The sequence below is a fragment of the Ornithodoros turicata genome, chromosome 10 (assembly GCF_037126465.1).
Source record: "Ornithodoros turicata isolate Travis chromosome 10, ASM3712646v1, whole genome shotgun sequence".
Classification (NCBI taxonomy): Eukaryota; Metazoa; Arthropoda; class Arachnida; order Ixodida; family Argasidae; genus Ornithodoros; species Ornithodoros turicata.
In genome coordinates this window covers 31,066,443-31,080,847 of record NC_088210.1, presented here as the reverse complement: position 1 = coordinate 31,080,847, position 14,405 = coordinate 31,066,443, and the positions used below count along the sequence as shown (strand labels likewise).

The 14,405-nt window shown below is 44.5% G+C and overlaps 1 protein-coding gene across 1 annotated transcript in view; it reads right to left on the bottom strand.

The window, feature by feature from the left end:
• LOC135369864 (serine/threonine-protein kinase mTOR-like) overlaps positions 1 to 14,405 on the bottom strand; it is a 30,856-nt gene that overhangs the window by 1,372 nt on the left and 15,079 nt on the right. The window contains exons 24-56 of the mRNA XM_064603436.1: positions 13,345 to 13,457; positions 13,152 to 13,266; positions 12,805 to 12,945; positions 11,919 to 12,068; positions 11,690 to 11,832; positions 11,465 to 11,627; positions 10,768 to 10,901; positions 10,596 to 10,674; positions 9,989 to 10,128; positions 9,157 to 9,257; positions 8,791 to 8,906; positions 8,583 to 8,660; positions 8,370 to 8,477; positions 8,160 to 8,285; positions 7,369 to 7,500; positions 7,071 to 7,198; positions 6,847 to 6,964; positions 6,643 to 6,780; positions 6,407 to 6,504; positions 5,519 to 5,831; positions 4,816 to 4,998; positions 4,009 to 4,143; positions 3,757 to 3,931; positions 3,516 to 3,651; positions 2,450 to 2,597; positions 2,017 to 2,139; positions 1,818 to 1,900; positions 1,573 to 1,720; positions 1,347 to 1,482; positions 779 to 844; positions 558 to 632; positions 330 to 404; positions 91 to 196 (exon numbers count right to left, since the gene is read on the bottom strand). Of these exons, the coding sequence (XP_064459506.1) occupies positions 91 to 196; positions 330 to 404; positions 558 to 632; positions 779 to 844; positions 1,347 to 1,482; positions 1,573 to 1,720; positions 1,818 to 1,900; positions 2,017 to 2,139; positions 2,450 to 2,597; positions 3,516 to 3,651; positions 3,757 to 3,931; positions 4,009 to 4,143; positions 4,816 to 4,998; positions 5,519 to 5,831; positions 6,407 to 6,504; positions 6,643 to 6,780; positions 6,847 to 6,964; positions 7,071 to 7,198; positions 7,369 to 7,500; positions 8,160 to 8,285; positions 8,370 to 8,477; positions 8,583 to 8,660; positions 8,791 to 8,906; positions 9,157 to 9,257; positions 9,989 to 10,128; positions 10,596 to 10,674; positions 10,768 to 10,901; positions 11,465 to 11,627; positions 11,690 to 11,832; positions 11,919 to 12,068; positions 12,805 to 12,945; positions 13,152 to 13,266; positions 13,345 to 13,457 (4,223 nt within the window). The remainder of the gene's footprint in view (positions 1 to 90; positions 197 to 329; positions 405 to 557; positions 633 to 778; positions 845 to 1,346; positions 1,483 to 1,572; positions 1,721 to 1,817; positions 1,901 to 2,016; positions 2,140 to 2,449; positions 2,598 to 3,515; positions 3,652 to 3,756; positions 3,932 to 4,008; positions 4,144 to 4,815; positions 4,999 to 5,518; positions 5,832 to 6,406; positions 6,505 to 6,642; positions 6,781 to 6,846; positions 6,965 to 7,070; positions 7,199 to 7,368; positions 7,501 to 8,159; positions 8,286 to 8,369; positions 8,478 to 8,582; positions 8,661 to 8,790; positions 8,907 to 9,156; positions 9,258 to 9,988; positions 10,129 to 10,595; positions 10,675 to 10,767; positions 10,902 to 11,464; positions 11,628 to 11,689; positions 11,833 to 11,918; positions 12,069 to 12,804; positions 12,946 to 13,151; positions 13,267 to 13,344; positions 13,458 to 14,405) is intronic.

Sequence of the window (14,405 nt, the reverse complement as noted above, 5' to 3'; positions counted from 1 at the left end):
AGCAATTTAGCGGCTATTAGTCATATTTTCTGTGAATCCTCCGACGATGACTGTAAACAGTCTTCGCTCCACAGGCATAAGTTAACCTACCATCCAATGTAACACTGGCAAAGATTCTCGTGGGATGTCGCTTGCTTGATGAGCAATTCTACCTGCTCTGGTACGTCCAGGGTATCCTCCGGAGCAAAGTCGCGCCCTGTGAGAGAGGTATAGAAGATTGGGCACACATAACCATTTGAAGCATTGACAATGAGATCAGGAAACGCCTCTCACTTTCTCACAAGCACTTGAGCTTCAGGTTATGCACAATTGTACGCTTTTTCTGTTACCTGTTAGCTTGTCTCTCACTCTGTTGATGATAGCCAGAGCCTTCTTGTTAAGGGCTTCGGGTTGGGCTTCCCCATCTGAAAATGTACACATACCCGCAACATGCACCGTTTAAGTTTTAGTAGTACTGCCACATATTAACTCTTGTACTCAGCATACTTCTGCACACCGCACATATTAAACCTTAGAATGCTGAATAAACGGCTGAATACCATAAAGGTTAATCTTACCTCCTGCAGCGGATGCAGAGTCAATGCCCTTCTTGGCAGTAGGCTGAGAACCAATGTCTACTGTGTCCAACATATCTAAAACACAATGATAGTTCCAGGTTTTATTAAATGCTCTGCAACATCTGTACCTTTTACTGCTGTCCGGCACTACACTACCTGATGTGGACATTTCTAGTTACATTTACGTTAGTTACGTTTTGCTTAAAAATAAATCAACTTGCCTCCTTGATCTTGACTGCAAGGTGCAGAGCCACTCCTTGCCTTTGCATGTTTCACTTTTGGTTGGGCTGTTGTTCCATTGGGGAATGCAAGAATAAGGACAGGTTAAAAAGCATCGCAATAATATTAAACAGAAGCAATGAGAAAAACAAACGAACAAAAACACACTTATGGCGAAGAAAGATGAAAGTCACTGAAAAGGTTACCAGCTGTAACTAACTCCTACAGCTGGCTAACCTTTTCAGTGACTTTCATCTTTCATCATTAATTTCTTAGGCAAATTGAGGCTTTGTATGTATTTGTCCCTTCTATGGTGTTCCAGCCTCAGAACATCAGTTCTTTCATATACACTTATGGCCTTCTCATAAGCCAATTGTTTCTTCACACCAGAGTCACAACAATGTCATTGTAGCTGGACATGATGCAGATCAAAAGCCTTTAGTCACTTTTTTTTTTTCTTTCGATTAAGCATCTTTCACAACACTATTTTTAACCATAACAAAAGCATTTTTCACATGAGGTGCCCCCAGAAATGCTATGCAAAGTAATAGCCACATATAATTAACTTACAATCCATAAGCCTCCAGTTCAACAATGGGTCATACACAAAGGCTTCGAGGACAGCCATGAGGCTGTCTTTGTTCCCCCTGAGAACTTTCATGACTTTGTTGCAAGTCATGCGATAGGTTCCTTCGATGCCGGTTACCTAAGTGGAGAAGGTCACCTCGTTTATTAAAAAGTGATTCAAAGTAACAAAGCAATGTATATTAATTGAGTAATTGGAATTCGCTCGCACCTCCATAGCATTAATGAGCATACGCGTCAGTCGGAACGGGATTTTCTCCGGAAACTTCTCTCTGGTCATGGCCACTTCAAAGCAGTCTCCAAAATCAATGTGTAGGATTTTGCCGCTGAGCCTGTCCAGCATCAAGTTGGATGGATGCCTGCAATGGGGAAAAAACAAAGGAAAAAAAGAACAAGTCTGTTAAGTATCGGAACAGGAAGAAATATCAAAACCTCCTCGGGAGTGTAGGGACCCACCTGTCACCAAGACCTAGAACATAGCCCACCATGGACATGACAGCGAGGGACCGCGTGTAGTTTGTACGTCTGTCAAACCACACCTATGAATTGAACACAAAACGCATAATTTTTGTAGCAGTAAGAGATCGATCGCATTGATCGGTAGTGTGAACATGCAGTGAGTGAAGCGCGTGTGATGAGGTATGAAAGTAATCACCTCGGAGCTAGGGCTTTTGAGCCACAGCAGCTTTGCAAGGTCGTCGCCATTTGTGTGTTCGAGGGCGTGTTCAAACACTTCAACCTTCTGCATCAGTGTTAGGTGGTCGTAATCTGGGGCCATCTATTGCGACGACAGAAGAGAATCTAAGCAAGACCATAAATATAAGCTCGACACATCATACAGAAAATAACTAATTTTATAAGTCATCTGCATCTGTGAAGAATCATTAGGTCTTGGTAACATCCAACACACATGGTGCTTGTGAAATGGAACTCTCAAATGCACAGAAGTGATTAAATGCGGATGGGCCACAGAGAAAAAAAGCCATTACACGTTCAGATCGCTCATAATTTTGTGAAGAAAATATGCTTCCATGTCTCCCTAACAAGGTGCAAGCTATTCTGTGTCACAGAGGAAAGGATAAGCTGACCCGAAGCATTATCCTGTGCTCGATGTTTAGTAGGATCTTCTTTTTGTCCCTGTAGTCTCGGATCAAGGTGTGCAGGGTATCACAATGTGGCACCCATCCGATCAACCCACTGTTGGTTGAGAGCGGAATCACAGAGTAGCGTTGAATCCTGGGGGAACAAGTACATGTCAATGTTGAAAAATTAAGTGCACACTGTAAGGTGTTGGATCTCCTGTAAGACACATTTGAGACAGCTTTACAATGCTTAACCATTCATAATTGGCACTACCACTAAAGCAGGAATGGGCAGATACTAGAAAAAAAGGTTATTAGTGATGAAGATACAAATTGTGCACCATAGTTCCAGAAATGGTAATAGCCATGTTCAACCAACTTGGAATTGAAATGTTCAATAACTTTGAACAGAATTATTTGAGGCAAAAAAAAGTGTGCGTGTATGTGGTACATATGCAGGTATGGTACACATGATAATTAGAGCCTGAGGTTTTAGGGTTTAACCTGATTCTTCCCCGAATTTGCAACCAGGATTGAAGGTTGCCTCTTTAGGGTGAAACCCGATTTTTACCCGGCAAATTGTCATCGCTGAGACGTCTGTAAGAATGCACACTAACTCGTTTGGCAGCAAACGCAGTTACATCACCATGTGTACCAAACCAGTTCAGTTAGTGTGAGTAACTGAGCCAGAATTCCCCCTGAAACGTAGCGGAAGTTTTTCCACCGGAATTCGCATGAAGCTAGAGCACATGTTTATTTACTCGACTTTTACCTTCCAAATTTAGAAAAAAATGTTTCCCAAAAACTTCAGGCTCTAATCATAACGGGAGATCTTAAAGGGCGGCAAAATATTTTGTGGACACCATTCCAAAGAGTAGCGCATTTTTTCTTTCAATCAGAACCAATTTCTTGTACTGCTTTCTTTAAGTACACTAGAAACGGAAATACCTCAAAGAAATATAAACTTAAAATGCAAACGTTAGATCGTCTGTAGCCATTCCTCACTAAAAGAGAAGCCCTAAAAGAGACCTAGCCCTACGATGAGATTGCTGACTAGCGCGACGACACATACGTCAAATTTCGACGAGACGTCTCGGGGTCGTTCACCAGTAACGTGTTCACGAGGCCAAACAGCTGCATGACGCGCTCGTCCTGCCTAAGATCTTCGTGGCCTTTCAACAGGAACATGTAGTCCTTACCGTTGCTTCCTACAAAGGACCACAGGACATATATGACCACAAACAACAGGCACTAAATATGGGAGGTCAGGTTACACATGCTTCGGTTAGACGACATCATTTGTAAGCACCCACCCTTTATGCACAGTTTACGAGGACGTTGCTTGCTCGTGATGACTTGAAGCATGCTCTCCACCCTCGCGATGCTAATCACGGGCTGGCTCGGGTTGTAGCTTCCCGGCACTGCCAGGTCCAGGTCCCTGCACATGAGAAGCTTGGGCGACACGTACTGCAGCTCCAGGGATGTCAGCTAACGGGAGAAAAAAAGGAAAAGGTTGCCAGCGTTCGTTCTCTCAGACGTTTCCCAAAGCGCGTTTCGTTCCGCACCTGTGGAAGCTGCTTGGAGATGCGCCGAAAGACGTGGTAGTACAGGTCCCACGCTTGCGTCAAGTCCTTGACGTTCATGGAACGTTGATATTTCTTGCACCACTCCTGCGCCTCAGCGAGGTCACGACCGTACGCCTGAAATGGAATGCGTCAGCTATGGACAGAATGAAACAGAGCTACTGCTTTCATGTGAAAATTCAATGTTTGATCGGTATAGTATTGTTCAAGCTTGGAATGTTGCCCGTTAGGCTACTGTGAAGAGAGAAAAAAGGAATGTCTCTGGCACAGAGGACTGCCCTGCGGCAGTAAGTTCCTGATCCGAGTGAGTGAAGGCAAGAAGATAGAAGTCGTTTCTGAAGTTGGGAATTCTGATATTTCAAAATACAACCTTAACACTTCTTGAGAAATCTCGTTTTTTTTACATAATTTGACACATAATGTGTAATATATAATTTCAATGCAAAATAAAATAATAAATCAATATCTGACATAATTTGTACACACTCCTCTATAGCACTGCATTTGTAGTGAAAAAAAAAACAAAACAAAAAAACTATGTGGAAATACTATGTCATGAAATATGATACATCGTAAAGCTCTATTTTCATCTTACTGCCAAAAGCAAGACAAATCTTCACGAACCTGCCTATTAAAGTCAAATCAAATGTGCCAAGATTGCCATCACAAAAGTGAGCTGCCAAAAAACTTCCATCTGAGTAACTTATTTTCACATATTGTGCCACGTTTGTGAGAGAACGAAACACATAAGGCTCTCGCAAAGCTGTGTGCCTGCATATGGTGACCTACCTGATTGAACGAAGTCTCCCTTAGAGTCTGCGGACCTCGCTCCATCATTGCATGAAGTGGCTCCAAGGTTGCAAACATGCCCTTGATATTTCTCTCTCCAAAGTAGAGCCTCGATGCTTCTTCTAGGCCCTCGTGCCACAGCTCGTGCCACAGGATGGCAACTCTGATGAGTTCTTCGCTTACCTGCACGAGACAGCAGCGTTGACTGTAGGGTTGCCACCAGGCCCATATTATACCGGCACGGCCGGTTATTTGCGCGCTCTGCCAGTTGCCGGTAGGAAGGTGATACCGGCAGCCTTTTGCCGGTATCTGTGGCTCAAGACCTTTCATAGGGGCTTCTACGGGGGTTTTCCCTTCAACATTCCACTACAGCTTGAATAAATCTGGAGAACAGAGCCAACTCCACAGTCACCAGTCGTTTTCTTAGTTATTCATTGTTATTATTATTCATTGTTATTATTATTTTCATTGTTAGTCATTACATCTTGTGTTCGGAGGGGACAAGAGCAGTGGTTGTGCAAAGCTGTTGGTGGTTGTGTCGAGCCAGCTAGAACGTCCCTCACCCACTTTCCCTTTCCCACGAGCCTTTCCTCCTTTCCATCTATTCCACCTCCTCTCCCCCAGCCGGTATTTTTCACTCCGAAAGGTGGCAACCCTAGTTGACTGCCACGGGTATCTCACGCAAAGTAATGAACTGTCGTACCATAACTGCTTGTTGAACGAGGTCGGCACAGTGCTCCTTCATGGAACGGAGCACACGGGAAGCAGCTTGCATGCGGGTAGGAACGGTGGATTTGGAGGCCACCGTGAGCGGATAGATGAGGGCCTGCGGATGCTGCTTTCCCACGTCGAGAAGCAGCTGATGCACCAAGGCTCCGGCACGCGGAGAATCCAGTCGTGCTATCAGCTGGGGGACAACCTGTAACCAGGTCTCCACCGGTGCCGCGCGGAGGCCTTCGCACAAGGCGGTCTGCACGTCACCCCATTGGCCATATTCGAACCACAGGGTTAGCAACCTGCGGGGTGAATAAATAAATAATTAATTAATTAATGAAGAGTGAAAAATTGGCAATGCCAAACAGAATAATGGGTATTTTCTCGGTTTCTGTTACGAATACGATATTCCTTTCATACAGCTTTTGTGCCTGATGGTGACAACTGCTGAGATTGGAAAACAGAAGACAACAAACTACCTGTTCTAAAACTGTGTTCTACGTTCCAACTGTGGTGACCGTCACATGGCAACACAGTTTGATGCATTTTTCCGTTTACAATATTAGTACTAGAACCTATGATGCTCACTGTAGAGTACAGTCAAACTCCTTTACAACGAAACTCAGGGGACAGCAAAAAAAATTTGCAGTAAAGGTATTTTCGTTAAAAAGGATGTCCATTATTGGACCTATAGGGCTCCAGCGGGACCGCAAAAAATTTTGCTGTAGTGGTATTTTTGTTAAAAAGGTGTTCGCTATAAAGGAGTTTGACTGTACTACAGGTGTTTAGAGAAGGCAAAAAGGCAAAAAAGAAAGAAAAATAAGTTTAAAAATGTAGAGTCTATACGTAAACGAGACCACAAGGACACCGTCCTCACCGAAGCGTGTCCTGAAGCGTGCTTCCATGGGACAAGGCGATCGACCGGAAGAAGCCTTTGACAGCTGGTACTGTGTAATCTCGAATGTGCTGGCCAGTCTAGCATAACATGATGAGAGAAGACTGTTACATGCACATAATTAAAAATGTAAAAAAAATACCACAAAAAATCACAGCAATAACAAAATCACAAAACCACACAAAAAACACAAAAAAGAAAAGAACCACATCTCTTACCAATCCTGATCTCTGAGAGTCACTTGTGTAGCTTCCACTCGGAGCATCTCCTGCTTGAGTGGGGGCACTAGACTGTTGAACCTGGTTCTTGTAGAATAGGACTGCCTCAAAGTTCATGTAAGCCCAAGCATGCCAGGCCTATGCATCGAGGGAGAGTGCACGTAAAAACCAATTTCACGCGCGCAAACGCCTGTAGCGGCTCACCTTGTACCAATTTGCATCGTGCTCAGTGGCAAGCTGGTAGTAGTGAAGAATCTTCGGAATAGAGTTCTCATTAATTCCCTGTATGCGTTCCTCCCAAGAACCCAGCTTTAGGTAACACCTGCCAAGCAATTGCACGTCTACGATTCAGCAATCATCAGCCGATCGAAGCACATTCGTTCCGTGTTTACATCACGTCGTCTGAATCAATGATGAAGAGCACGTACTTTGCGAGCAGCGTCTGCTGTTCCGTCCTTTGCTGAGCTTCTTCCGCAAGTGGCGGACAAATGTGGTTGAAGTTTTGGGTAGGCAACTCAGTTTGTACAAAGTGGTGCAGTTGCTTCAGGGCTTCTTCCTGTCATGAAGATATATAGTTTCATGACTTATGAAACCACGTGGGCTGTCTGTCGAGAAATCGTGTTCCACGAAAGCTCCGTACCGCGCTTACTAATCAGACATTTGACTTGGCCGCAGGATGCAACGAACAGAATGTGAAAACAACAAAATTTTGGCCCTAGCACAAACCTTTAAGTTGCTTTTCCACATGTGCTTGATGTAAGCGAACGTGACAGCTGGATACGTCGTAGGGAGTGGTTGGTTCAAGTTCTGGGAAGGGTCAGCACCAAGAAGAGTGACCAGTGTTCGGTGGGACTGCGCCTGGAAGGACAAGGACAGTACTTTTTATTAGAGAACGGAGCGCAAAGTAAAGCTTACTGCAGCATACCATGCAGTGTTCTGCAGCATACTGCTTAGTGTACGTATTCTCAAGTGAGCACACTTAGACTGTGAGCAGACGACAGGTAAGCGAGGTCCTCAGAACTTCATGTATACTTTGTATAAGTCAGCATATGTGTAAGCCATGACCTAGTAGATTATAATGACCATGTCATAGACAACCTTTGCCAGCACCGCAGATGGAAGCCAGCGGTGGCGCTACTCATCGACCCGGTTATTGCTTCCTCGATTTCTGCAATACTTTGTACTTCAGCTTATCATAGTATTTTTGTACAAGCGGTGGATGTCCCACGAGAGATGCTTCTTTCTGAAGTTGATTATCATCATCATTCTAGGCATTTTCATAGGAGTTGTTGCTGTCGTCTGCTACGGTAGTCGTACGTCTGCTTCTGCATGTTCCAAAATTCAAATTTCCACTGTCCAATCATGACGTTGATCTCGCGGGCCGATGAGTAGCGTTCCTAGCGGATCGTGCGGACGGGCTCCTCATAGGAGTTGCCAATTATGACATGGTCGTTATAATCTAATGGGTCGTGGTGTAAGCAAAAGCCCGATGTCTACAATATTAAGTACGACCTCACCAGTCGCCCCATTCGCCGACAGAGGCTCGCAAACTTGAGCCACGTCCTCATGTCTTCTTTGGGCTTCATGACGAGAGAATGCAGCTGCAGTACCCGCTGCCAGTCCTCCACAATTCTTTGGCATCCCTGTGCAAGGATGATTCCAATTTCGGTTAAAACACAATACAGATCAGACCGGCTTGTCAGCCATAACAAACATCGGCTGCCCACCTGCAGTCTGTCCCACCACTTCTGCTTGATAGCATCTCTCCGTTCTGGCACCAGCTTGTACTGGATCACTTCTTCCAGCTCTGCCAGCATCTGCACTTGCACCATGGCCTAAGAATCGCAAATTCACAAAGTTCAGTACATACCCCGCACGTACGGCCGTCACATGCTGTACCCACAAATTTCTTCAGTTCAACAGTGCCTATCGTTACTTACACCGTATGCTCTGCTGTAGCTCTCACCAACCATGGCTGTGAGGTCTGTGTCAATAAGGTCCCTGGCCTTGTCAATGAACTGTAAGGAGGAATAGTTCATTCCATCGCATCTCACAAAAAAGATAGTCGAGGCTGTAGAGGTCACGTAAAAGACTGAGAGAGACTTTCTTTTTTCCCCACAAGAATGTCAGATGACACATTGCACTTGCCTGTTGCGCCACCTGGAAGCTCTCCTTGTGAACTGCCAAAACAGCCTGGTGGAACGCACTGTCCGTTGTGTCACGAGGAATGACGTGGACATATTCCTCCATCGTCTCCCATTTTTCTACGGAAGTACCACCCAACAAAAAGCAATTAGAAAACAAGCTGAGTAACGGAAAGCTTCATTAACGAGCCTTCATTCTCGAGACTTCTTGCAGGGATCAGACACATATTAGTTTCATACTATGCAATTTCGTACGATAGAGTTGACACATGTGGATTAGCATCCCATTTCATTAGATATTCAAATGAATTTGCTGACACATCAAGACAGGGAATGCTGCGATGTGTACAGAATACTCCAATGTACCAACCTAAGCCCCAAGCAGCAGCTGAAGCCATCCGTGCCATTTTTTGCTTGTTGATGTCTTCGACATGGTCCCATTTGTCGCTTGCTAAGTGACAGAGCGCATCCCTAAAGTTTGGTGCCATAATAAGAAGCATTAGTTGAAACCTAACCTAGACCTTGTTTAGGTTTCACTGATACAAGCCTTCGCATGGAGGACCACGCTTCTTCAGGTACCACCTGAAGAAGTGTGGTCTAAGTCTGTCTTAGCATAAGTCTTAAACTTCGACTAAGACGCGGGCTAGGACGCGGGCTAAGACTTGGACTTAGACTAAGATTTAGACCAAGACTCAGACAGACTAAACTAAACTAAACTGAAGCACCAACATGCTCAGAATGTAATTATCAACATAATGCTCATAAAGAATCAGAGGAGTTCCCCAAAGGCAAAACACTGTAGATACACAACAACTCAAACAACTTCAAGCTGTACTAATAAAAGCCTCTGTACAAGAACTGTAACGCATGTAGACCTGTAAGCAGGGCTGGCGTCTACAGGGGCAGGGGGGAGGGTGGCAACCACCCCCTGAGCCTGCCTAAAGGGGCAAAGGGGCTTTTGGGGAGCAATAATACGGAGGGGGGTACGCGCAAATTTCCAACTTGTCACCTCGGAGGCGAAAAGTAGGCGCCTGTACTGCCTGTAAGACAGTGCACAAATAACGAGATGGTGCTCAATTAGTAAATGACTTTCATAATGACTATGTTTAACATCCTTCCACCAATGGCAGTTACTATGCACATTGATCGCTCTATAAATAGACACCAGAAGTCACGGAAGGAAACAGACGTGTCCCACTTACCACTCTCCCAAAACTTCGAGGCATCTCATTTGACCGAGGACAAGCTCAACATCGTCGGGATCTTGCTCTCGCGCTTGCTGATACGCCTTCAGTGCATTGTCCCAGTCGTGCAGTTTCTCGTACCAACGTTCTTTCACTTTCTGAAGGGGTCAACCATACTTCTTAGCAGTGCATATTTCCTAGTTTTTATTACAGATGTACTGTTACTGAGCGAGGCAAGATTTATTCTGAGGAAACTTTGCAATCCCATCGGAAATGTACCCTAATGGTCGGAAAAAATTCTGCGGGAAATTTACCCGACCCACTGCATCCAGTGACAGTGCAGTGGGTCTGAAGTTAAGGCCCTTGTATCTTGAACTTCTTTCTTTCTTTTTCAAATTGGAGAGTTAAAATCAGGTTACGAGTGAGAACCCATAAAACAGGGTGAAATCTAGTGATATTGTGCTGAACAGTACATTTTTGGGTAGCAAAAAAAAAGTAGAGAAAAGAAGTAAAATGAAGTACTACACACAAGATTGTGGAAACACTGAGTCCGGGTGTGAAGCATTTGCTGTATTTTCATCTATGCAAGACAGGTGCACGCAAATAACGAGAATAATTTACGTACCAGATCAGCAGCATGGCACTTGCTGGCATAATCGAGAACTCCAGAAGCGGCTTCGGGTTGCTGCAGCTTATTGTTGATACTGCGCGAGAGAGAAAGAAACGCATCAAGAATCCGAGCTCCCCACTCCATGCTGGTGCTACCTAATACACATTCAGTGGTGACCACCATGTACCTGATAAGGGCTTCGAGGACTTCAGTCGTCGGGCCTTTGTGAAATTCGTCTTCCTTGTAGTGGAGAGCCTTTGCGTAAGCTCTACACTTCATGGCACGTTCTCCCAGCAGCTTTTGGTCAAGAGGCAGTGGCCCCTGGAACAATTACGCGCTTAATGCATAGGGTTCTCCATTTTCGGGTTAAACCCGATTTTTCAAGAACAAATTTTCAAGAATTCGGGTGAAACCCGATATCTACCCGAAATCGTTGCGGTCCTTCAACTTGTCGTTCTCGGTAAACCGTCGAAAAGTGAATCGTAATATCAGCAGAGAGAGAGAGAGAGAGGTATTTTATGACAACCTCCTCCCTTCTGTTGGACCTCCGTTTATAATCCCCTCCTGCTGGAGTCAAAGACGAACTTCTGTGGAGCTCGGGCAAGTGTTTGAATGCCGCGGTCATTTACTATACCAGTTCCGAGCGGAAATATAAAAATGATTGTTTCTTGTCCCATTGTCACAGCAGCGGCTTGTTTCATACGACTTTCGTTTCACCGGAAAACTCCCCCGATGACATATCAAACAGAGATCGTAGATCGATTTCTCCCCAAATTCTCGTGCGTAAATAGCGTCCGATTTTTAGCCCCCGAATTTGAAAAATCATAAAACTCGAAAACGAAGAACCCTATTAATTCCACTACTGAACTACTACTATCTTCTACCTTTTCACAATGCTCCATGAACTCTGCCAAGTTCAAGAGCGTCTGCATAATTTCGGGAATGTCTTGGTCCATCAGCGCCCTCTGGAAGCTCTCGATCAAACCCCTCTGATCATTGTCGGCACAGTAGACCCAGCAGGATAGGAATGCAGCATTGAACAGGTCTCTGCATGCGATGTGGATCAAGTCAGACAGTGCTTTAAAAGTTCACGTGAAAGACCTGGTCACCTTGGTAACTGTTTGTAGCTCTCGGCTAACGTCCAACAAGAACGAAGGGCTGGAGACGGAGACTCCTTCAGTAGACCAATGGTGAGCCGTCTTAACCACTCCAACCAATCATCTTTTGACAGACGCTTGCAGGGTGTCCACAACTGACCAAAAAAAAGACAAGCACCTTTCTGCATGTTGCTTTTGAAAAAAAGTCAGCCCGCTGTTGATTTAAAAAGTGTTGATTTACCCTTTCGAGGTTTGTGGACGAGACAAGCTGTTTCTTGAACATCGTTGTGTCCACACTCAAAAACGTTGAATTATCCGACTGTATGCGTTCTCTGGCATGCCGTCTCTCAGGCGCAAATGTGTCATATTCTTCCTCTATGAGAGTGGTGCTCTGATATGGGAGATAAATATAATATAATAATAAAATACAGTCCGATTTTTTGGACTCAGCAGAGATCGCGCAAAAGTCCGAATATCCGAGCAGTCCGAAAAAACTATTTTCTCTTCAAAGACAACTTTACTAAGCACTTATGAGCTGGTAAAATTTGTCGATGCATTCCTAATGAACTTCCAGCTCTGCCAGATAACGAGCGACATTTCGTCACCGTACGCTGACATAAGCACCGCCATCCATCACCATTCCGCAAGTCGACTTCACCTAATGCCTGCGTGTTTTAGGTGAAGCTCGCTTTACAGCACTGTCGCGCGACTCGCGGGCGGACGGCAGTGCTGTGCCTTTTGAATCATGCCGTTGCCAAAAAAACTGAAGATGCAAAGGCTATATGACAGACCTTTTCAACTCGGAGAAATGGAAACGAATAATCAGTCTATTTTCTTGCCTCAGTATTTTAGTTGGTTGAATTCTTTTGATACGAATTTCAGATGACATCAATATTTCTAGTAACCTCAAAAGAGAGATTCACTGGTTGGGCAAACAGAGTCTGAAATCCTGTACAGTGATTTTGGACGTTCTTATACATGAACTCTATGGGACCTATGGCCGTTCCACGAATGAGTTCCGAAAAATTGGGGTCCCAAAAATCGGTCAGCGACTGGAATAATAAAATAATCACAAGCATAGGGACAACTGCTATGCATCGCTATATGGCTCTTACGGTAGAACTTACCCGGACTATTTTTGTGACTAGTGCATTGTAACGCTGGTGGGATATTCGATTCTTCTCCATCACTTTTGCCACCATCGGTATGAAAATTTTGTACTTCTTTCCCAGTTGGATTACCAGTGCACATAAGGTGTCCATGGCTTGCTGGAATGCAAAGGCATGTTTTTTTTTTTTTAATTGCCATTCGTTGAATGTGTTGACACACGTGTGCAGCGGCAAAAAGGCAACCTCCAATTCAGGGTGCAAATTCAGGAAAGAGTTGTGTTAAAACCCCAAAACTTCAGGCTCTACTTGTAAGCCAGTAACAGCGGACATCAAATAGTGAATGCATTGAGAGTTTAAGTACAAACCGAAGACAATTCTGGCGTCGTGTCCAGCGTCCTGACGAGCGGATGAATTATTCTCGATGCAAACTCCGAGAAATCGAGCGATTCTGACAAAACATCGATGGTTTCCAATGCAGTCCTAAAAAAAAAAAAATGGCAACCTCAGAAATCTGCACTCACTATAGTTTGCTTTACTGGCGTAGAACAAAATGCTTACATTCGAACCTGCAGGGGAACATCTTGAGAGTCAAAAAGCTTCACGACAGGCGGAAGTACAAGGTGAAGGTAGTCGTCTAAGTTATATTTGAATTTCTGTAGAGCGACTAGAAGCTGGAAGTGGGAAGCACATTATGCAGTACTGACAGTAAAATTTTAAAAAAAATTTTACTGAGGAAGTCAAAGCATGAAATTGAGCTGGTAGTGACGCGTGGTATCTTTACTTGACTGTTGACTATAGGTAGGGAGTGACTTTTTCGGGTTAAATGTCTCTCTCACAGATTCGGGGGGTAAAAATCGGGCGCTACTTTGAAACTATGTAATTCAGGGTGAAATCGGGCGGTAATTCGATGTTATCAGGTGTTTTTGTTTCCCCTCTTGTCTATTAAGTCCTTTCCTAATCTCTCTCTTTTAATTTTTTTTTTTTTTTTTGCGGGATCGTGACCTTCCAGCTGTAATCCCCGAAAGTATAGACAGTGTTGACACACATGGGTGTGTTGCTGGGAACGTAAGTGACCCATTCTTACATGTGTTACACGTGGCGACCTTTGTTCGTCTTCAGCGGAAACGTCACTGGAGGATTTCATGGTGACTGGAATTTGGGGAGTAATCGGGTTTAACACGAATAGTTCGGAGGTCAGTTCGAGGGGGAATAACCGGGCGGAATCGGGCTTAACCTCAAAAAGCCGCTCCATAACTATAGAGTGGACTACATGTAGATTTATTTGACATCTTGCACGCATCCAACATCCCAAGAGTGCACGATTGCTCTGGAGTTGTGTGATGGTACCACGACCTACTACAGGTTTTCCCGGCGGTTTTAATCCGAGTGCCAGCTAAATTAATCCATGCCCCATAAAGTTTGCATGGCATGTGGATTAATTTAGCTGGCACTTGGATTAAAATTGCCGGGAAAACCTGTAGATTATAAGGACCATGTCATAGGCACCCCTTCCCAGCGCCGCAGTTGGAAGCTAGCGGTGGCGCTACTCATCGGCCCGGGTATTAATTCCTCAACTTCTACAATAGATTGTACTTCAGCTTACCTTGGTATTTTTGTAC